At 46.1% G+C, this 15743-nt stretch overlaps 5 protein-coding genes across 5 annotated transcripts; 3 read left to right on the forward strand and 2 right to left on the reverse strand.

Moving 5' to 3' along the window:
- The first annotated feature begins 680 nt into the window (after positions 1 to 680).
- Positions 681 to 5248, forward strand: BGW36DRAFT_415401 (ankyrin repeat-containing domain protein). Its single transcript, XM_046219316.1, has 17 exons — positions 681 to 1425; positions 1481 to 1545; positions 1602 to 1790; positions 1850 to 1874; positions 1925 to 2476; positions 2534 to 3142; positions 3176 to 3345; positions 3370 to 3605; positions 3627 to 3729; positions 3751 to 3897; positions 3925 to 3999; positions 4030 to 4047; positions 4072 to 4211; positions 4233 to 4332; positions 4357 to 4473; positions 4495 to 4503; positions 4537 to 5248. The coding sequence occupies exons 1-17, from the start codon at positions 1037 to 1039 to the stop codon at positions 4854 to 4856; spliced, it is 3264 nt and encodes a 1087-aa protein (XP_046073996.1). The 5' UTR covers positions 681 to 1036; the 3' UTR covers positions 4857 to 5248.
- On the reverse strand, positions 5249 to 6729 carry BGW36DRAFT_415402 (putative autophagy protein Apg5). Its single transcript, XM_046219317.1, has 3 exons — positions 6316 to 6729; positions 5762 to 6263; positions 5249 to 5693 (listed from the first exon to the last, which is right to left on the reverse strand). Exons 1-3 carry the CDS (start codon positions 6439 to 6441, stop codon positions 5308 to 5310), a joined length of 1014 nt encoding a protein of 337 aa, XP_046073997.1. The 5' UTR covers positions 6442 to 6729; the 3' UTR covers positions 5249 to 5307.
- Positions 6730 to 10104: 3375 nt separating this feature from the next.
- On the forward strand, positions 10105 to 10952 carry BGW36DRAFT_126328 (uncharacterized protein). The gene is made up of 3 exons (XM_046209322.1): positions 10105 to 10159; positions 10221 to 10321; positions 10377 to 10952. The coding sequence occupies exons 2-3, from the start codon at positions 10293 to 10295 to the stop codon at positions 10564 to 10566; spliced, it is 219 nt and encodes a 72-aa protein (XP_046073998.1). The 5' UTR covers positions 10105 to 10159; positions 10221 to 10292; the 3' UTR covers positions 10567 to 10952.
- On the reverse strand, positions 10661 to 12239 carry BGW36DRAFT_126368 (putative alpha/beta hydrolase family protein). The gene is made up of 3 exons (XM_046209323.1): positions 12163 to 12239; positions 11623 to 12089; positions 10661 to 11559 (listed from the first exon to the last, which is right to left on the reverse strand). The coding sequence occupies exons 2-3, from the start codon at positions 12027 to 12029 to the stop codon at positions 10743 to 10745; spliced, it is 1224 nt and encodes a 407-aa protein (XP_046073999.1). The 5' UTR covers positions 12030 to 12089; positions 12163 to 12239; the 3' UTR covers positions 10661 to 10742.
- Positions 12240 to 13950: 1711 nt separating this feature from the next.
- Positions 13951 to 15696, forward strand: BGW36DRAFT_446821 (uncharacterized protein; the record flags this gene model as incomplete). The annotated part of the gene is made up of 5 exons (XM_046221709.1): positions 13951 to 14014; positions 14074 to 14251; positions 14316 to 14557; positions 14615 to 15020; positions 15077 to 15696. 5 exons carry the CDS (start codon positions 13951 to 13953, stop codon positions 15570 to 15572), a joined length of 1386 nt encoding a protein of 461 aa, XP_046074000.1. The 3' UTR covers positions 15573 to 15696.
- Positions 15697 to 15743: the final 47 nt, after the last annotated feature.

Consider the following 15743-nt stretch of genomic DNA (forward strand, 5'->3'; position numbering starts at 1 on the left):
GAGACGAGTCAGACAACCACTTTTCCAAAATTTTGTGAAAATTCGAGTTTCCATCATGAATCCGGCCGGTGTTTTAGCGCCTCATTAGCGAACGCATAGAAAGCATTCTGATGCTTTTTCCCTATGTCTGTGTATAAGCATGCCCTTTGATCTACTTGTTCTTCGTTCATTTTTTGCCGGGTTTTTCCTCTGCCAGATATGGCTTCACCACTTCGTCTATTGATTGGGAGGATTTTTCTATTTTACTCTTCTCTTCTTTCTCACATGATGCGCTAGGAAATATCTGGCTATATTTCCTGGCAATGGGCGGACGCAGCAGATACGCTGTTAGCCTTGTAATGACGATAGACGCGAATACCCATCTAGTTTAGCTCGCACATCAATTCACAATAGGCAAATCAATAACAAGTTCAGAAAGGCCTCATTTGCGTGATCTAATCTTAGAAACTCGTACCAAGTAGTCAGGTAATTTCCACCGACAAATCACCAGCATCGGAAGATGGGCCGATAGTGTGCGACGTCGTTCAGGCGACAGTAGGGGCGCCAAACCGGCCGCTGCCATTGGTGACGAGTGCAGATGCCTGTCACGCCCGCATGGGGGGACTGCGCCGCATGTTTAGCGATCTCTCAATGGCCGCTGCCGGCTGGGTTGTTGGTCTGTCTTGTTATCACGGCGTCCACTTGCGGCCGCTCATGTCGCATTCATGGCCAAACCCAAGAGCTCGACCTGCTCACCACGGCATTGTAGCGTTTAGCCAGGGGCCCACAGGTCCGTTGGCAAGCGCTGCTGATATTCACATTGTTCGTGAAACAACAAGCGCCAACCCCGCCTCCTCCCTGCTGCCAAAGTGATGCTAAACACCGCACGAGAGCTTAAACAAAACCCGTCCCCGAAAGGGTCAAGGGTCTGATTGATTTCGTTTCGAAGTTAATAATAATTATATTTTCAACCCCTCTTTCTTCTACCTGCCACATGCACACCTGGTTTTCACCCATCCGCCCTTCCCATCCGATATTGTAACACTCCGCCCGCAACATGGCGGACGTTACAGCTGTGCGGGAGGGCTTGCTTCGGGTCTGTCAGTTCATTCGCGTAGCAAGACGGTGTTTGGGCGGTGTACGAGATCTACCGGAAACTTCGGAGAGAACTACTTCGCTTCTCTGCGATCTTCTGGAGCTGTTGTATACCACCAAAGATCAGCTCGACGGTGCGGATGAAGCTTCGGCCCTCGATGCGGAACGACTGGAAGCACTGTATGAGCTTCTTATGCTTTTCGAGGCATCATTGAAGCTCATTGAAGTTTACCTTCACCCAGGCGGCGTAGGGGTGAGGGAGTTTCGGAGAAGTCTCTTGGAGCGTACTATAATCCCAACACTCGAGCAATATAAAGTGGCCTTTATTTTATCGGGTCAACCGCCTTCTGAGTAAGCCTGATCTAAATGTTCATTATGTATTTCAAGCTAAACGATTCATCTTTAGTGAGAGAACACTTGCTGAAGAAAATGTTCGACAAAATCTTCGCCAGCTACATGAAATGGAACCTAGTATATAACCTCACGATATCTACACTAAGTTGCCTTTACTGACTCTTTCATTATAGGATCCCGGACCATCAAGTATGACGAAGCAATCATTAGTTCGACTGATCGCGTCGCCGCCGAAAATTTTATCACACTTGGAGACTTGTGCAATCGACGGCAGCCTGGAACATGCCAGTGGATTTTCAATCATCATAAATACAGCCAGTGGCTGCAAGGGTCTTTTCGCACTTTATACTGTCTCGGATCTGGTATGTTTTACCAATTATCCTTTTCCCACTGTGTTATAACTAATAGGAATTCCTTCTAGCCGGTATTGGAAAAACGTTCCTTTCGTACGTAGCTGCCAACTAATCAAGACTATGATTTCTAACACTATGTTTAGAGCAGTTGTCATTGACTCCTTACAACGGACCTTCACATCTCCGGATGTTGCAATTGTCTTTATATTTAGTCATAAAGAGAAAGACGATGGACCGGGCTGCCCTGCGCTCTTGCAAAATGTTCTCGCACAGCTGATTTATCGTCGACGTGCGCTTTCGCATGCTACCGATGCACTCTATGATTTTGAGTCCATATCAGGAACAAAGGCATCTTCCAAAGCGTACCAGAACGCGATCAGAGCTGAAATGAATCGGTTTTCAAAAGTGTTCTTGGTGATAGATGGTCTTGATACAATGGCCGATCGGGAAAGATTTCTAAATCGCATGCAGAAGCTCCCAGAACACGCGCAATTGTTCATCACATTGCGCGAAATGCCCAACACTGACAGGATCAACCACATCAATATTTCCGTGCCCAAAAAGGATATCACGGATTATGTTGTCTCTCGTCTTCACAGCGATGGTGCGCTCTCGCAAATCATCAAAGGAGACGAGCCGGACTCAAAGATGGAAGAGGATATCATCAGATATGTCGTTGAGAAATGTCATGGAATGTGAGTTGTTGCTTCCCTTACTCGGATATCAAGGTTTGTGATTAACATGCCCGCTAGCTTTCTATTGGCACAGTTGCACTTGGAACTATTAGCAAGCTATAATGAAAAAGCTCTTGCTTACAGTGCTCTCACTCATCTGCCAGAAAGTCTGGGTGAAGCCTATGCCGAGGTCATGAAACGCATATTGAGTCAACACCCAAGTGCCAGAAAATTCATATTCTGGACTCTCTTTTCCCGCAAACCGCTAACAGTGGCGGAGCTAAAATATGCTACTATGGACGACAAAAGCTCGGAAGCCGCCCATTCCGATCTCCAATCCTTTGAGAATAAATTACTCGACGAGTCCTGTGGCATACTTGCAATTGAGGCTGCGACGGGGACGGTCAACCTCGTCCACAGGACGGCAAAAGACGCTCTCGAAAGGATGGCATCGGCTAGTACCATATTCTCTGCAGCCAATAAAGAGATCGCCGAAACCTGTCTTACCTTAATCTCCTCCGACGAAGTTGTCGACGACTGCTATATGAAAAAAGAGGATACTTCTAGAAGCTGCTGCGATACCCTATTAGACTATGCCGCTTCTAACTGGGGGTACCATGCCTGCGATGCTGCAGAAGAAGAGCAGACAATCCAAGTCTTAGTCACAACGTTCCTCAATAAAGTTTCGTGGAGAAGGCCTACTAGTGACGCCCCAGACAGCCCATACAAGTTCCCGGAACAACTTGGAATTGGCCGATATCCATATGATTGGACTCCTTTACATTATCTAGCTTACTTTGACATCACATGTCGGTCTAGGCGTCTTCTCGAGCAAAATGCCGCTGAGGTTGATTCTCATGACAATGTCCTTGGAATGACACCTCTTCACTGTGCAGCCTTCCGAGGAAATGAAGCTATCGTGGAGCTGTTACTTGACAACGGCGCAGATATCAATGCCCAAACTAAGCAAGGGGATACCGCACTACACCTTGCAACGGAACGAGGTCAGCGCAGGGTCATGAAACTTCTTCTCGCTCGCGACATTGACACGACAGCAACTAATAAGGCAGGACATACGGCATTACATAGCGCCATAGGGACAGTCAGCGATGAGGCGACGATTCCTCTCTTGGTCAAATCCAAGGTCGACGTAAATGCGTTGAACTCCAAGACGGGTGATACTGGGCTGCACCTCGCCGTGCAGTATAAAAGGCCTCGAATCCTCCTATTTCTTCTGAACAAGAAGGCCGTCATCAATTCATTTAATAAAAAGGGTCTAACGCCATTGCACGTAGCCGCCAAGCTGAACAATTGCGAAGCACTGACTCTTCTATTGGAACGCGGAGCACAGGTAGAGTCTCGCTCTCAAGATGGTGTCACAGCTTTGCACGAGGCTGCTGGAACTGGCAATTGGATCGCATTCGATCTTCTTCTTGCTGGCGGTGCTGATATAAATGCGTGGGATAAAGAGGGCGAGACCCTACTCCATGACAAATCTTTCAAACCGAATGGGTTTGGAATGGCTTCAAAACTGCTTGATAACGGTGCCAATCCAGAGGCACGCAATTCAAAAGGATACACACCACTTCAATGTGCTGCTATGGCCGGGAATAAAGATGTGTTCTTTTTACTCTTGGAACGGGGCGCAAATATTACTGTTGAAACGCCTCGTGGCGAAAATCTGCTTCATATAACTCCCCCGTGTAACGAGGAATACATGGAAATTCTTCAAATTTTAATTCAGAAAGGTCTCGGTGTTAACGCTAGATCAAGCCAGGGCTGGACTCCCTTACATCAAACCGCGTTCCGAGGCACCGGATCACCAGACATTTCCTATGACAAGAGCTGTGAATATTTGGAAATGCTACTGTCACATGGTGCAGACATCAATGCTGTGGTAGAGGCTGCTGAGAAAGAAACCGCTCTTCACCTTGCCACCCGGGCTTCCATTCCTCGGCCTTCATTCATATCTCTTCTCCTCAGTCGTGGAGCAGATATTAACGCCAGGAACAATGAAGGTAAAACAGCACTTCATCTAGCTGCTATGCGTGGCCGCGAGTCTGCCTTTCGAATTCTTCTAGAACACGGAGCCGATTCATCAATTAAAGCACCGAGCGCAGAAAATACAGATAAACCATCGAGCATTGAACAGAACACAGACATCCTAAAAACAGCGGATGAAGAAAGCGGCCTAACGGCTTTTGAACTCGCAAAGGCAAACCCTCTTGGAGCACTGTGGTTTGACGAGAAGGGGGAGCTGCGCCCATCAACCGTACCCAGCCGTCGGGCCAGCTCCGCAACTTTAATTGATGAGAGTGATATTGAGGATGATGACGATTCTGAGACTGAGACTGGTGGGACTACAGTAACTGGAGAGTCTTTCACAGTGATTGAAAAATAATCCACAGGTCCCCATTTCCGCTACTTGATACCCAACTTGGAATTCTGTATATATAGTGTGCCACATATGGGGGGATTTTTTTACCTGTTTTCCGGTGGTTTGACCTTTTATCTGCTGCATATTCAGCCTATCTTGCACAATCCGTCTTATCTATATACTTATGAGGAAGCGACTTCGTGGAACGATGGCATTGGGGGACATCAGAAGCATAGCTTCAACTTACATCATCAGCGTGGGCGTAAGCATTATGTTCATTCGATCCATTAGCGTTGATTGATTGTCATCATGTACGAAAAAGGTCGGATTAGTGAATCTCACTCTTCTTTCCTTTTATTTTCCAAGAAAAACACCTTTCGTCTTAATTCATACTAGGGCATGGATAAAAAGTAAATACGAATATTTATTCAATTGACCCTACATGTAGGATCTCTAGGAACAGCAGTTTTGTAGTCTATCCTACCATACATATAACGATAGCCACCCACCCATCCACATACGCAGCACTACGTGCTACCTCCTCCAGTGGCGCGGTCATCGGTAACGCAACTCCGTGCAAGACCGGCTTTGCCAACACAGGTATTCGGCGACTGGGGAATAGGTTAGGCAAGAGAGTGTGAAGAGCTGATCCAACGGTCTGCAGTTGTGTCCGACCAGATGCAGCTGTGCCTGTCGTGGAAGCTGACATTGAAGGGGGCAGAGGTGATTGAACGACCTTCAAAGCTGGTCTGTCGGAATCTGGTGATAATGGAAGGAAGATGCGGACGGGGACGTTGCGGAATGGTTGAGAGGGTGATGGAAGTATGAGATTAGCGATACGCCGGTAAGATGAAAGGTCATCTTCGAAAGATTGTTCAAGATTAGCGAACAGTAATTTTGTTTCAATGGGTTATGGACAGTTAGCTTACGATTTTGAACTGCGTTCCAGAACCCAGCAGTATCTTCTTTTGATAGCGTCATGATACCTTTGGCATCTCGGATTCGCAAGGCATCTGCCTCTTTCACATTATTAATGAAGGCATCATGCATGACAAGGCCGTCAGCATCAAGGCGTACGAGGTCGTCATCAGGCCAGTTTTCGAAATGTAATGTGAGTCTCCACGGTAGGGGGCCAGGCTTGGAACTGCCATCTTGGTCACTATCCTCACCTGATGGCTGATTAGGCTTTATGCCCCCGAGGATGACAGACTGGGTCATATTCTGTTCTGTCAATGTCGCTCGTGAAACGGGTTCTGCGCCAGAGTAGATATCGTATAATAGACCCAGGGGATAGTGCCATTTCAATGGCACTCCTTCAAACGAGAACCATCCAGAATGTGATTGGGTTTCATGATTGATGAGCAATGGCCCGAAAAATGAATGAAGTCTAGGTAGTAAAAAAGGTAGATATGAGACGCGGGGATATGATAGCTTGCGATAAGTTAATATTATATTTCTGTCTGGGTAACGAGGAATTTCGTACGAGATATGGATCGGATTGATCGTATGTCCGACATTCTGATGGGTCTAGGACAATTTCTAAGGGCAGTTTACCCTGCCAAACTCTTTCTTGGATAGAGCTGAAGCTCGCCTGGTTATTGCCAGCCATGATGGTTCTCGAGTCTGAGAGTCCTTCGAGTGGACCCTCGATATTCTAGATCCATGGTTAGCAGTTGAATTACATCGCAGCTAATATTATTCGAGGAAGGCTGTATGTAGTAGCCCAGACTCGATAACAAGTTAACGGTCCAATGTATGACGCAACTACTCTACAAAACAACCGACTTCGCGAAATGCGAGCAAATATTTTGACTTACAGCTTGCGGTCTATGCTACAGCCAGAGATGCATCATGGCGAGACAATTATGGCGGCGAAAACAAGATTCTTGGAACAATCCACCATGTTGTGAATAGCGAAGTTAAACATTGAATGCTCGGGACCCGACAGTCAAGACCTCAGAGCGAATCACGTGACGAGCAAAACATGTCACCCATAATAAACCGCATAACAAATGTGATAATTATCAAGAAGATGTACATTGACCTATTAATATTGCAATAAATCATTGAAAATGAGTAAATTAATTTCGAGGGTTGAGAGCGTGAGGAGGTATCCGAGAGCCAAGCAATATCAACTAAGTGACGTCTAGGAAATCAGTTACACAATTCCTATATGTATTTTCCTATATGTATTGTTAGCAAGGAGGATAAATATACTCAGTTTGTCCTGTTGTCTACGACTAGACGTGGTAGCCTAATTCGTCATGCGAGAACGGCTAACTACATCGAAATTCGCGAATAGCGCCGACTCGATTTATGCGCGGTGGAAGTAAACGCCGTATGAGCCCTAGCCACAACCAATGCTAACTGATGCAAGTTTAGAATACTGTCAAACTTTTAATCACCCTAAAAAAAAGGATTATATCCTTACTTGGTAAGGATTATTTTGGGTATTTTAGTTGCATAATTTTTCTGACAAATACCTTGCGCATTGTCTGAAAAGGCCTAGAACTTGTGCTCGGCGCATGTGCCATGGATGCCATCTCAATGTCGAGCGCGTTCCAGAATCGACAAGTTCGACCCATGTTACGTGATAGGCCCCTTCATCATCTACTGAGTCCACTCGTTTCAGCTCGAGCCTGTGGCCTGTTGCGGCTCAAGTAATTTTATACTGTGATGCTATCCATGACTTATTGGGCAGTTCGCGTCACTAATGCCGCCGAGTAACTTTCCATGGTACTGGAATAATAATTAATTGAAATTAGTGTCACTGGGCAAGCAGGCCATTTGTTCTTTTCCGAAGATTCAACGAGTGTTTCGGGGAAAACATCAAAATAAAATATAGATTTGGGGGATTTTTTTTTTAACAAAAGAGCGCCATATGTATTTCTTCTGCTGAATATTGAGGGTCTAGATCGGAGAGAGGGTAAGAGATCGGACTTTGAGAAAACCAAACATTCTGGCGGATGACGCGGTCTAGGCCTGGCGACGTCTGTTCCCTCACATTTTTGATTATTCCGTCGAGCTAGTGTAAAAACTCGGGTCAGCCGTGAAATCTCTAAGTTGGTCGGGAAATTGGGCATCAAGTAATATCACCTGAGCTTGTTATTATCCAAATACACAACGAGGTACACAGGTATGGGTTAGTTCCAACAAGGATTACCCTTGACGATAGGAAGACCATCAAATTAAACGTTATTGTGGCTCACGTCAGAGAGATATGCAATGGCCAGAGCTAGTCGCTGTGGTCTAGATCAATATCGGCATCGGTATCGACAGCGGCGTCAAAAAATGTTGTGATGGTACTGCAATATGCTGTTGGTTGTGATATTGGGCTGACTCGAGCTGGACGAGAGGGAGCCCCAGTGATAAGAGATCCTAGGTTCCGCTCTCGCGTCACTAGTGTTGCACAAACTAAGCCAGATAATTTGTTTTTCTCTCTTCTTCTTCTTCTTTTCTTTGTCTGTATTGGAGGCATTTCATTTCATTCCATACTATTTATTTTTTCTCTCTTGCAGATCCACAACGCTGCACCTAACTCCACTTCAGGCAGGGCAGAAACGAACTGCCTTAATTTACGCCCTCTTTACTGGTGTGATAGTCACTCGATTACTCGAGCAAATCAAGTCCAGCTGCATGACCGGTACGACGGCTGTATGTATTTACAACTCGGCATGTGGATATCATTGAGAAGTGACCATTAGCGTGCTAAGTGGAGGTGACAGTTTGACTTGCAGAGTTCGGGGACTTCGAGGCGGTCTAGAACGATAGGCTAGGAGAAAACGAGCAAGGCGAGGGCTAAGTTCGACTAACTTTAGCAGCCGGTCTGACTGCCATGGAGATAACGGGTAGGGTAGAGATGAAACGACTGGAGAGGGGTCGGAAACATCATCCACTATCTCCAAGGGAATAGATCTGTGGTCTCGAGATCTTCAGGCAAGAAGATGTTCTATGTGGAGGATAGGTGGATCTGCTACTTGCATGACGGAGCATGGCGCAGCACTCGGAAATTGCTTAGGACGACTCATGAGACCGGAATCGAAAGGTGTGCATAGAGAACCGCTACAAGGCAAGTAATGAACACTCAAACCGGGCTGGGCGAACGATGATCCTGGAGCCCTGCAGCACACTAAGGCAAGGCCGATGATGTGTCAGTAATGTGTACGTTGCAGGCAGTGCCAGGCACAACAATCAACCGCCAAGACCGAATGATGTGCGTACTCTGTATTGTGTGCTTTAATATTTACTGTGGGGTGGTTGAGGGGGGACGTGTGGCGGGGCGGGCCGGGACTTCGGGGGGACGTACCACAGTCCACGGGTGACAGAGCGGTCTGGACACTTGCTTGCTCTGCTGGCTGCACGTCATCGTAAATTATTGTTATGCCGATCAGAACGAGAAGCTAGTCGGGGGACAAAATCCATATAGCACTGCACGCTCAGTCCATGGCGCTTGTCGCGTCACATCATGACATGTTCGTGTTCTCGGGCCCTGAATGCTACGACTTCGTGTGCAACCATATACCTAGGCATTTGCCGTTCCTGCGTGAGGTGGTAAGACGAGCTGCTGTGGCACGGCCGGCGAGGCGATTAAGCAAATGACAAATCCCAACAAACAAGCAATCGACAAAAAGGCCATGATAAATTAAAACAAGATCATAGAGGGAACCACGACCGATACGTAGAAAAAAGAAAGAAAAAGAAGTCATTCATATTCGCCCAAATGAGCACTGCATAGCCCTCAGCGTGTTGCGCTATTATTACTGCACTAGTATCTTGTTTGCTGCCTGTGGTTGCTCGATAGACGCGAGGCAACCGCTAAAGACGACTAATATCGTTTGGGCTCTGCGAAAGTGTGCCTTGCCCAAATTTCGTTAAATCGCGCTAATGCCGATCTCTCATGTTTTTGCCTTGATGTTCATCTTTTCATCACGCGAGCACTGTTCAGACCGCGTTCGTCTCCGCCTCAAGCCCCTTGGATTCGGACATGCCCTGTTGTTCATTTCCTCATAGGCCCTTTCAGAATGAGGCGCGCTTCTGAGTCGGGGCTTGAGGCGCCTTAGGCTGACCCTGGAGGAGTAACATGACAATCGCGCCTCAGTGGAGTGCAACCCCCTGGCTCTTGAAGGTGGTCGTCGACACATCATCGTAACTGATGTGATCGAATAGCGGTCAGCACGGCCAATGGCTCTCTTGATGGTCTCCCTGCGCTGGAATACAAATATAAATAGCCGTCATCTTGTTGGCTGTGTTGAACTGGTCCATCGTCCACGTCCGTTGTTCTTTACCTGATACTAAGTATCTAAGACTCCAACACCCCTGTACTGAAGGTTCGTTCCGACTTGATGTTTTCTTATTCAAGGATCGTACCTGATGACTGACTGTCACAAGAAAATCTTATCCTCCCGTCCCTTGACTTGTTGCTCAATACAATTCTCAAAGAGCATCGACCGCTATTTGAAAATGTCGCAGCCAAACGGCCAGAATGTTGAGTATGCTTTTCCCACCCAAGTCAAGATACTGATGCTAACAATCGACTTTCATTAGAAGACCAAGGCTCACTGCTGAGAGCCTAGCACAAATACCAGCGGCGGTAGCAGGCCAGACTGGACTGCAAAAATATCGTGAGAGCAACCCTGCAGACGATCCATATCATCTGCCGCCCCGTAATACCGACCGGGATGCGCATAAACTAAGGTTAGAGGAGCAAGTGGATCGGACTCAATCATTGTTCTGATAAAGGGACGCATTGAGAAACTTGCTGAGGGGTTTGATATCCGTGCCGACGGTGTCTTTGATTAGCGTGCAAGGATGATGAGAGCAGACACAGGCCTCAAATGTACATATAAAGATATAATGTAATAAAGTCTATTGTAACATTCTATACGTGCTGAATAAAGAGACGAGACTCAATCAATTCCAAAATTCCACAAGTTGAGCGGCTAGCTCGTCATACTTGACGCTGGGGAACTCATGCCCAATGCTGAAGTATTTGAATTGAGCATTTCCTTCTAAAGCCGCCGATGCATCTTCAACAATATCATCCTTGACGATGACATTGTCCGTTTCGCCAAGAACGATCAAGACTTTATCATGCGGAAGGTTGTCGGTGTCCTTCTGTTCCCTTCGTTGCGTCAGGTAAGATCCCAACCGTTTCCAATTCTCGAGTTGAGATTCTTGTGGAACAGGACCGTGTCTAAGGCTTGAAATGAATGATGGAACAAACCCCTGGTGATTTTCCACCTGCCACGCGACGGCCGCGGGTGTCGTTAAAGAAGGGTAGGCTCTAGAGAGTACTTGCCGAGGAGAAGCTGTGAGTTCTTCCGTCAGAGCATCTTCAACACCAATTTTCTCATCGTGGGATGTCCCGTTAGAGTGCTTTGGTTTTACTAGGGGACCGGCTTTTAGTCGACCTTTGACTAGGCGACTCACGACACCTTCGGGAATCAGTCCCTTCGCATATAAGACTCGAGACTGCCAGCTGATATGAGAATCCCGTAGCAGTCCTGATGGGGCCAAAAGAACAAGAGAGGAAAGCAGGTTTGGAAAGTGCGAGGCAAATGCAGCTGCAATACCGCCTCCAAGTGAATAGCCGACTAGTGCGAATTGGCCAGAGGAAGCACCGGTCCAGGAAAGTGGAGATGAAGTTAAAGCAAGAAGTATCTGAGTTGTAAACAAACGATCATCCTGTGGGAGATCGGCAGGTGCATCCGAGTATCCACGACCAAAGCTGTGGATATATGTTAGCCAAGTCTCGATTTATTGGGTACACCTGCGGTAAAGATCCCCATACAGATCAAAAATCAGGACGCGACAGCCCCTGTCAACCAAAGAATGTGCAAGACCGCCCAACGAGAGACACGGAGTTGAGATACCGTGGACAAGCAAGACCTTGGGCCCATCTTCTGGGCCCCATTCATAGACTCGAATCGAACCGTAAGGAGTTGATACATCGCGCGCGCCGGGTAGTACGTCTAGTGGAATTACCAGCGATTGTTTATCCTTGTCGGAAAGTGGTTTTTGGAAACTTTGTAGCGGCGATGCAATCGTTCTCGTCCGATGCGACTTTTCGGCTGACCATAGCGAGCCGAGAGTCAGCCCCAACGCGACCGAGGCGGCAATGGCCAGGAACGGCCGGTGGGTGTGCACATTTGCAGCCGATCCGGCGATAAAGTCGGCCGTGTCCTTGAAGAAATCCATTTTCAATCCTGAGACTGTTCTTAGGCGGTGTCGAGACGGACGCTCATGACGCGAGATCTACTATTTATGTTTGATTGAGCGAGGGAGCCAGATAATAATTAATGGGCGATGGCAATAGCTGAAGCAGACTAACTTGGTTAACTAAGTTACCAGTGGGCTAAGATTGGTCAGCAACCCAGCCCCCGTTGCCTCGGCTCTGTGGGCCAATCACATTGCTGCTGGGGGGAAATACTTCTTTCATCAACCACGGGTGAGATAACTATATAAAGAAGTGCATAAAAGGACGTATCACGGAGAGTATTTATAAGAGTAACCGTATGCTCCGAACTATCCTAGCCCCGCACATGTGAACTGTCACCACACTACAGCTATCGGCGAAACTCAGCCGATTGAACTACCAGTTACATATTGATCGGATTGTTCTTCCTGAATAAGGATCCTTTTATCTCAAAGATAATTATAGAATCTTAAATATAAATTACCTTACTATCCCTCTCCGTAGTATTAAATAATCTAGAGTAAAGAACTATTAAGAACTAAACTAAATACATAAAAAGGGCTAAATGTAGCTTTAGCTGCTTTAGCAGCAAACTTATCTTCCTTTAGACTTAATATCATACATATCCTAGGCAAGCATTGGAATCGTATTTTCTTCAACTCAATAATTTTCGCAGTGCCAAAGGTTTACATGATTACGTACATTGTATGAACAATGTACGTAATCTTTACATTAGTTCACCGCCGTAAAATTGTATTGTATTATATCCCAAGTGTACCTTGAAAATCATCGAAACTTACCGAAACTTGCATGTTGTTCTGCCTGCATGCTATTCATGTTCCTTTGTATCACATCTCTAATGTTACGTTAACACTGACAATGTGGGAGACGAATCAGAATATTAGAACCAGTGCGAAGATCCTTGCTGACACCATCTTGGGGAGTATTCACCGAAGTGTGACATTTGAAGTATATGCAATCACCTGCATGGCGATATTCTATGGCTTACATATATAGGGCTAGTCGCCGATCGAATTTTTTGCCTTACGACCGATCCGGATTCAAAGCTGAGCTTTAAGATGGCGATTCCTTTGAGAGTGATTTCATCGGTGCATCACCCCAGGATTGCCAGGCTTGGGCGCTAGAGAAGCAATTGCAGGTCAAATATATCGAGCAATATATCATTGGCATCGTTAACGCTCGTAGCACCCAAGATTAAAATTCTTGACGTTATGCTATATTTTCCCTCAACTGTGTGAACCCCCTTTCCAGCAATTCCCACCTTTCGGCACTCTTCACTCCCGAAAAACGTAAAGGCCTAGATCAACCATAGAATTGAGTATTCTGACGCCCCTACGCTCCAATCTTTCTGGAGCTATGATGACCCAGATATCGGCTACCCTGCCTACCTAAGAAGCAAAGAGAACTTTACGTATGACTGTATCGTCTTTAGCGTAGCTAAGACGGAGGAATTTTATATTGAGTATAATCCTAATGATTATTATGCGGGCCCGCCTTGGCTCTAATACTGTTTCTCAATGTCATCAACTAGTAGGGAGCCTGTGTATATTACAAAGAAAATGTGGCGATGAATCATTCCTCTTATGCAGTTGGCAGTGAATGATACTGCCTTCCCAGGCTGGCCGTAAGTACATACTTACTACTAAATAATGAATAATGTTCAAATGGCGGCCGCTGTCCCAATAGGGAATGGTGGAAAGTGTCCACGGCCGTTAAAGAGGATCATGCGCCTTAACAAGGATCGATTGGTTATGGCTTGCTGGCTCAGATATCACGTGTCGTAGCGATAACCCTCATCCGTGCCTTCCCTCTATCGACTATCAATCAACTCTCCCACTACCACCGTCAACTTTACCTCCTTGTAATTCTTTACTTCCATCCGCCCACATCTGTTGTTTCGAAATGGTTCGCGAATTCAAACAAGGTAGTCGGCCAAAACGACTGGCCAAAAGACCCAAAATCAAAGGTAAAAGCCCCTCCCGACCGAAGTCTGTCAATGAAGGGTATATCTAAATAGCCAAAAAGGCTGTCACGAGTGCTCTCGCCGTCGAATTGACTGTGACCGCGGACAGCCAGCTTGTCAAAAATGTGTATCGAAGGGCCTTGAGTGTAGTGGCTTAGGAACCATATATCGCTTTCACAGTGGTCCCCAATACAAGAAGAAAAGTAACGGCAGTGAAAGAACATATAATACTGACACAGAGTATGTATATTCTACATGAATGCAGTTTCTATAGGGGTGAGGACCTTTATTGATATATCAATAGCCCTAGACATCCCTCTTCACGTATTCCAAATTCTTCAAAGTGTGAAGGAATGAACTCCAACGGCATCAGTTATTCAACTACAGATGCTAAGCAAAAAGCCGAGGTTTGTGTATATGCCTCAGGAATCAATACAAACGGACTTTCGAACCTAGGGAAATGCAATAAAGAGCCCCCCAAACCTTTTCTGAACTTTAACACATTACGTCCCACTGAGCCAGCAATTCGATCATTATTAAAATATTGTATGCTGCACGAAAGCCTTCTTATCCAAGATTTGAGTTCTTTTCTGACTTGATCAGTCTCACAACACATTGCACCGCTTGCAGCAATTATCGACGTCGGGTTCAATGGATACCGAGACTTGATCATTCCGCTCGCCGAGAGCGATAAACTGGTTCAAAAAGCAGTTGCGTTGGTCTCTACCAATCATTTATCAATGAAGTTAGAAGGCCTCGTAATACCAAATGCTGCTCTCTATTCCGAGGTGTTTGACGAGCTGCTGTTCCGTTCGCAAAATTCAGATCCCAGTCATGAAACGGCCAACCTTACTGCCACTCTTCTTCTTTTACTATCGGAAATGATCACAGGTAATGTCAATTTCAGTGTGATCTATAAGATGTTACGCGACTTTTTGTTTGCTGCAGGTGACCGACTAGTTCTAGTCAGCTGCCAGCTTGATGAATTTTTGAGAATTCAAATTCAACGGTAAGTCCTCGCTTTCTATCAAACTCTAGCAGCCTTGGAATAACATTTTTATGCAGTTTCCAGCTATTTGTCGAGCCTTTATTGGATGAAACGAGAGGGTCCCTTTTTGTGATGATGCAGACAGAGGACTGTCTGGAATTTCTTAGATTTTGCCTCACCCTCCATCCAGAGTACCAGGATCAGTTAGGTCTTCTACGAGAAATGATCACTCTGGCTTGTGATATATATGTCCACCGTGCAATCAATGATCCACCGATATCTTCGACAAGCCACTTGATAAAAAAATTTCGACAAGTTACTCTTGACTTTGAACAGCGTGGGAGCATGATCGGATGTCATGTATTAAGCTGGCCTTATTTTGTTGCTGCAGCAGAAAGCGTACACTTGGAAGATCGCACATTCTTTGTTCACCGATTAGAAATTGTGTGTACGACAACAGGATTCCAGAATATCCGTGGTGCAATACAACAGCTACAACATATTTGGGAATGTCAAGGCACTACGCGATGGACCAGTCTTCTTGGAGGGCCAACGCAAGTTTTGATCATGTGAAGCTGGCAGAAGAAGAGACGGAGAATAGCAAACCAAACATCCTATTACAGGACATCCCAGAAACGAGAAATATCGGTAAAAAACCATAGATCTTGGACATGCTGCTAGGCGCGAATTCTTAGTGACATCAATTTGCACCATGTGAACTTGGATTATGCCCTCGCCTATATC

This window comes from Talaromyces proteolyticus (genome assembly GCF_021365285.1).
Source record: "Talaromyces proteolyticus strain PMI_201 chromosome Unknown BGW36scaffold_4, whole genome shotgun sequence".
NCBI classification, from domain to species: domain Eukaryota; kingdom Fungi; phylum Ascomycota; class Eurotiomycetes; order Eurotiales; family Trichocomaceae; genus Talaromyces; species Talaromyces proteolyticus.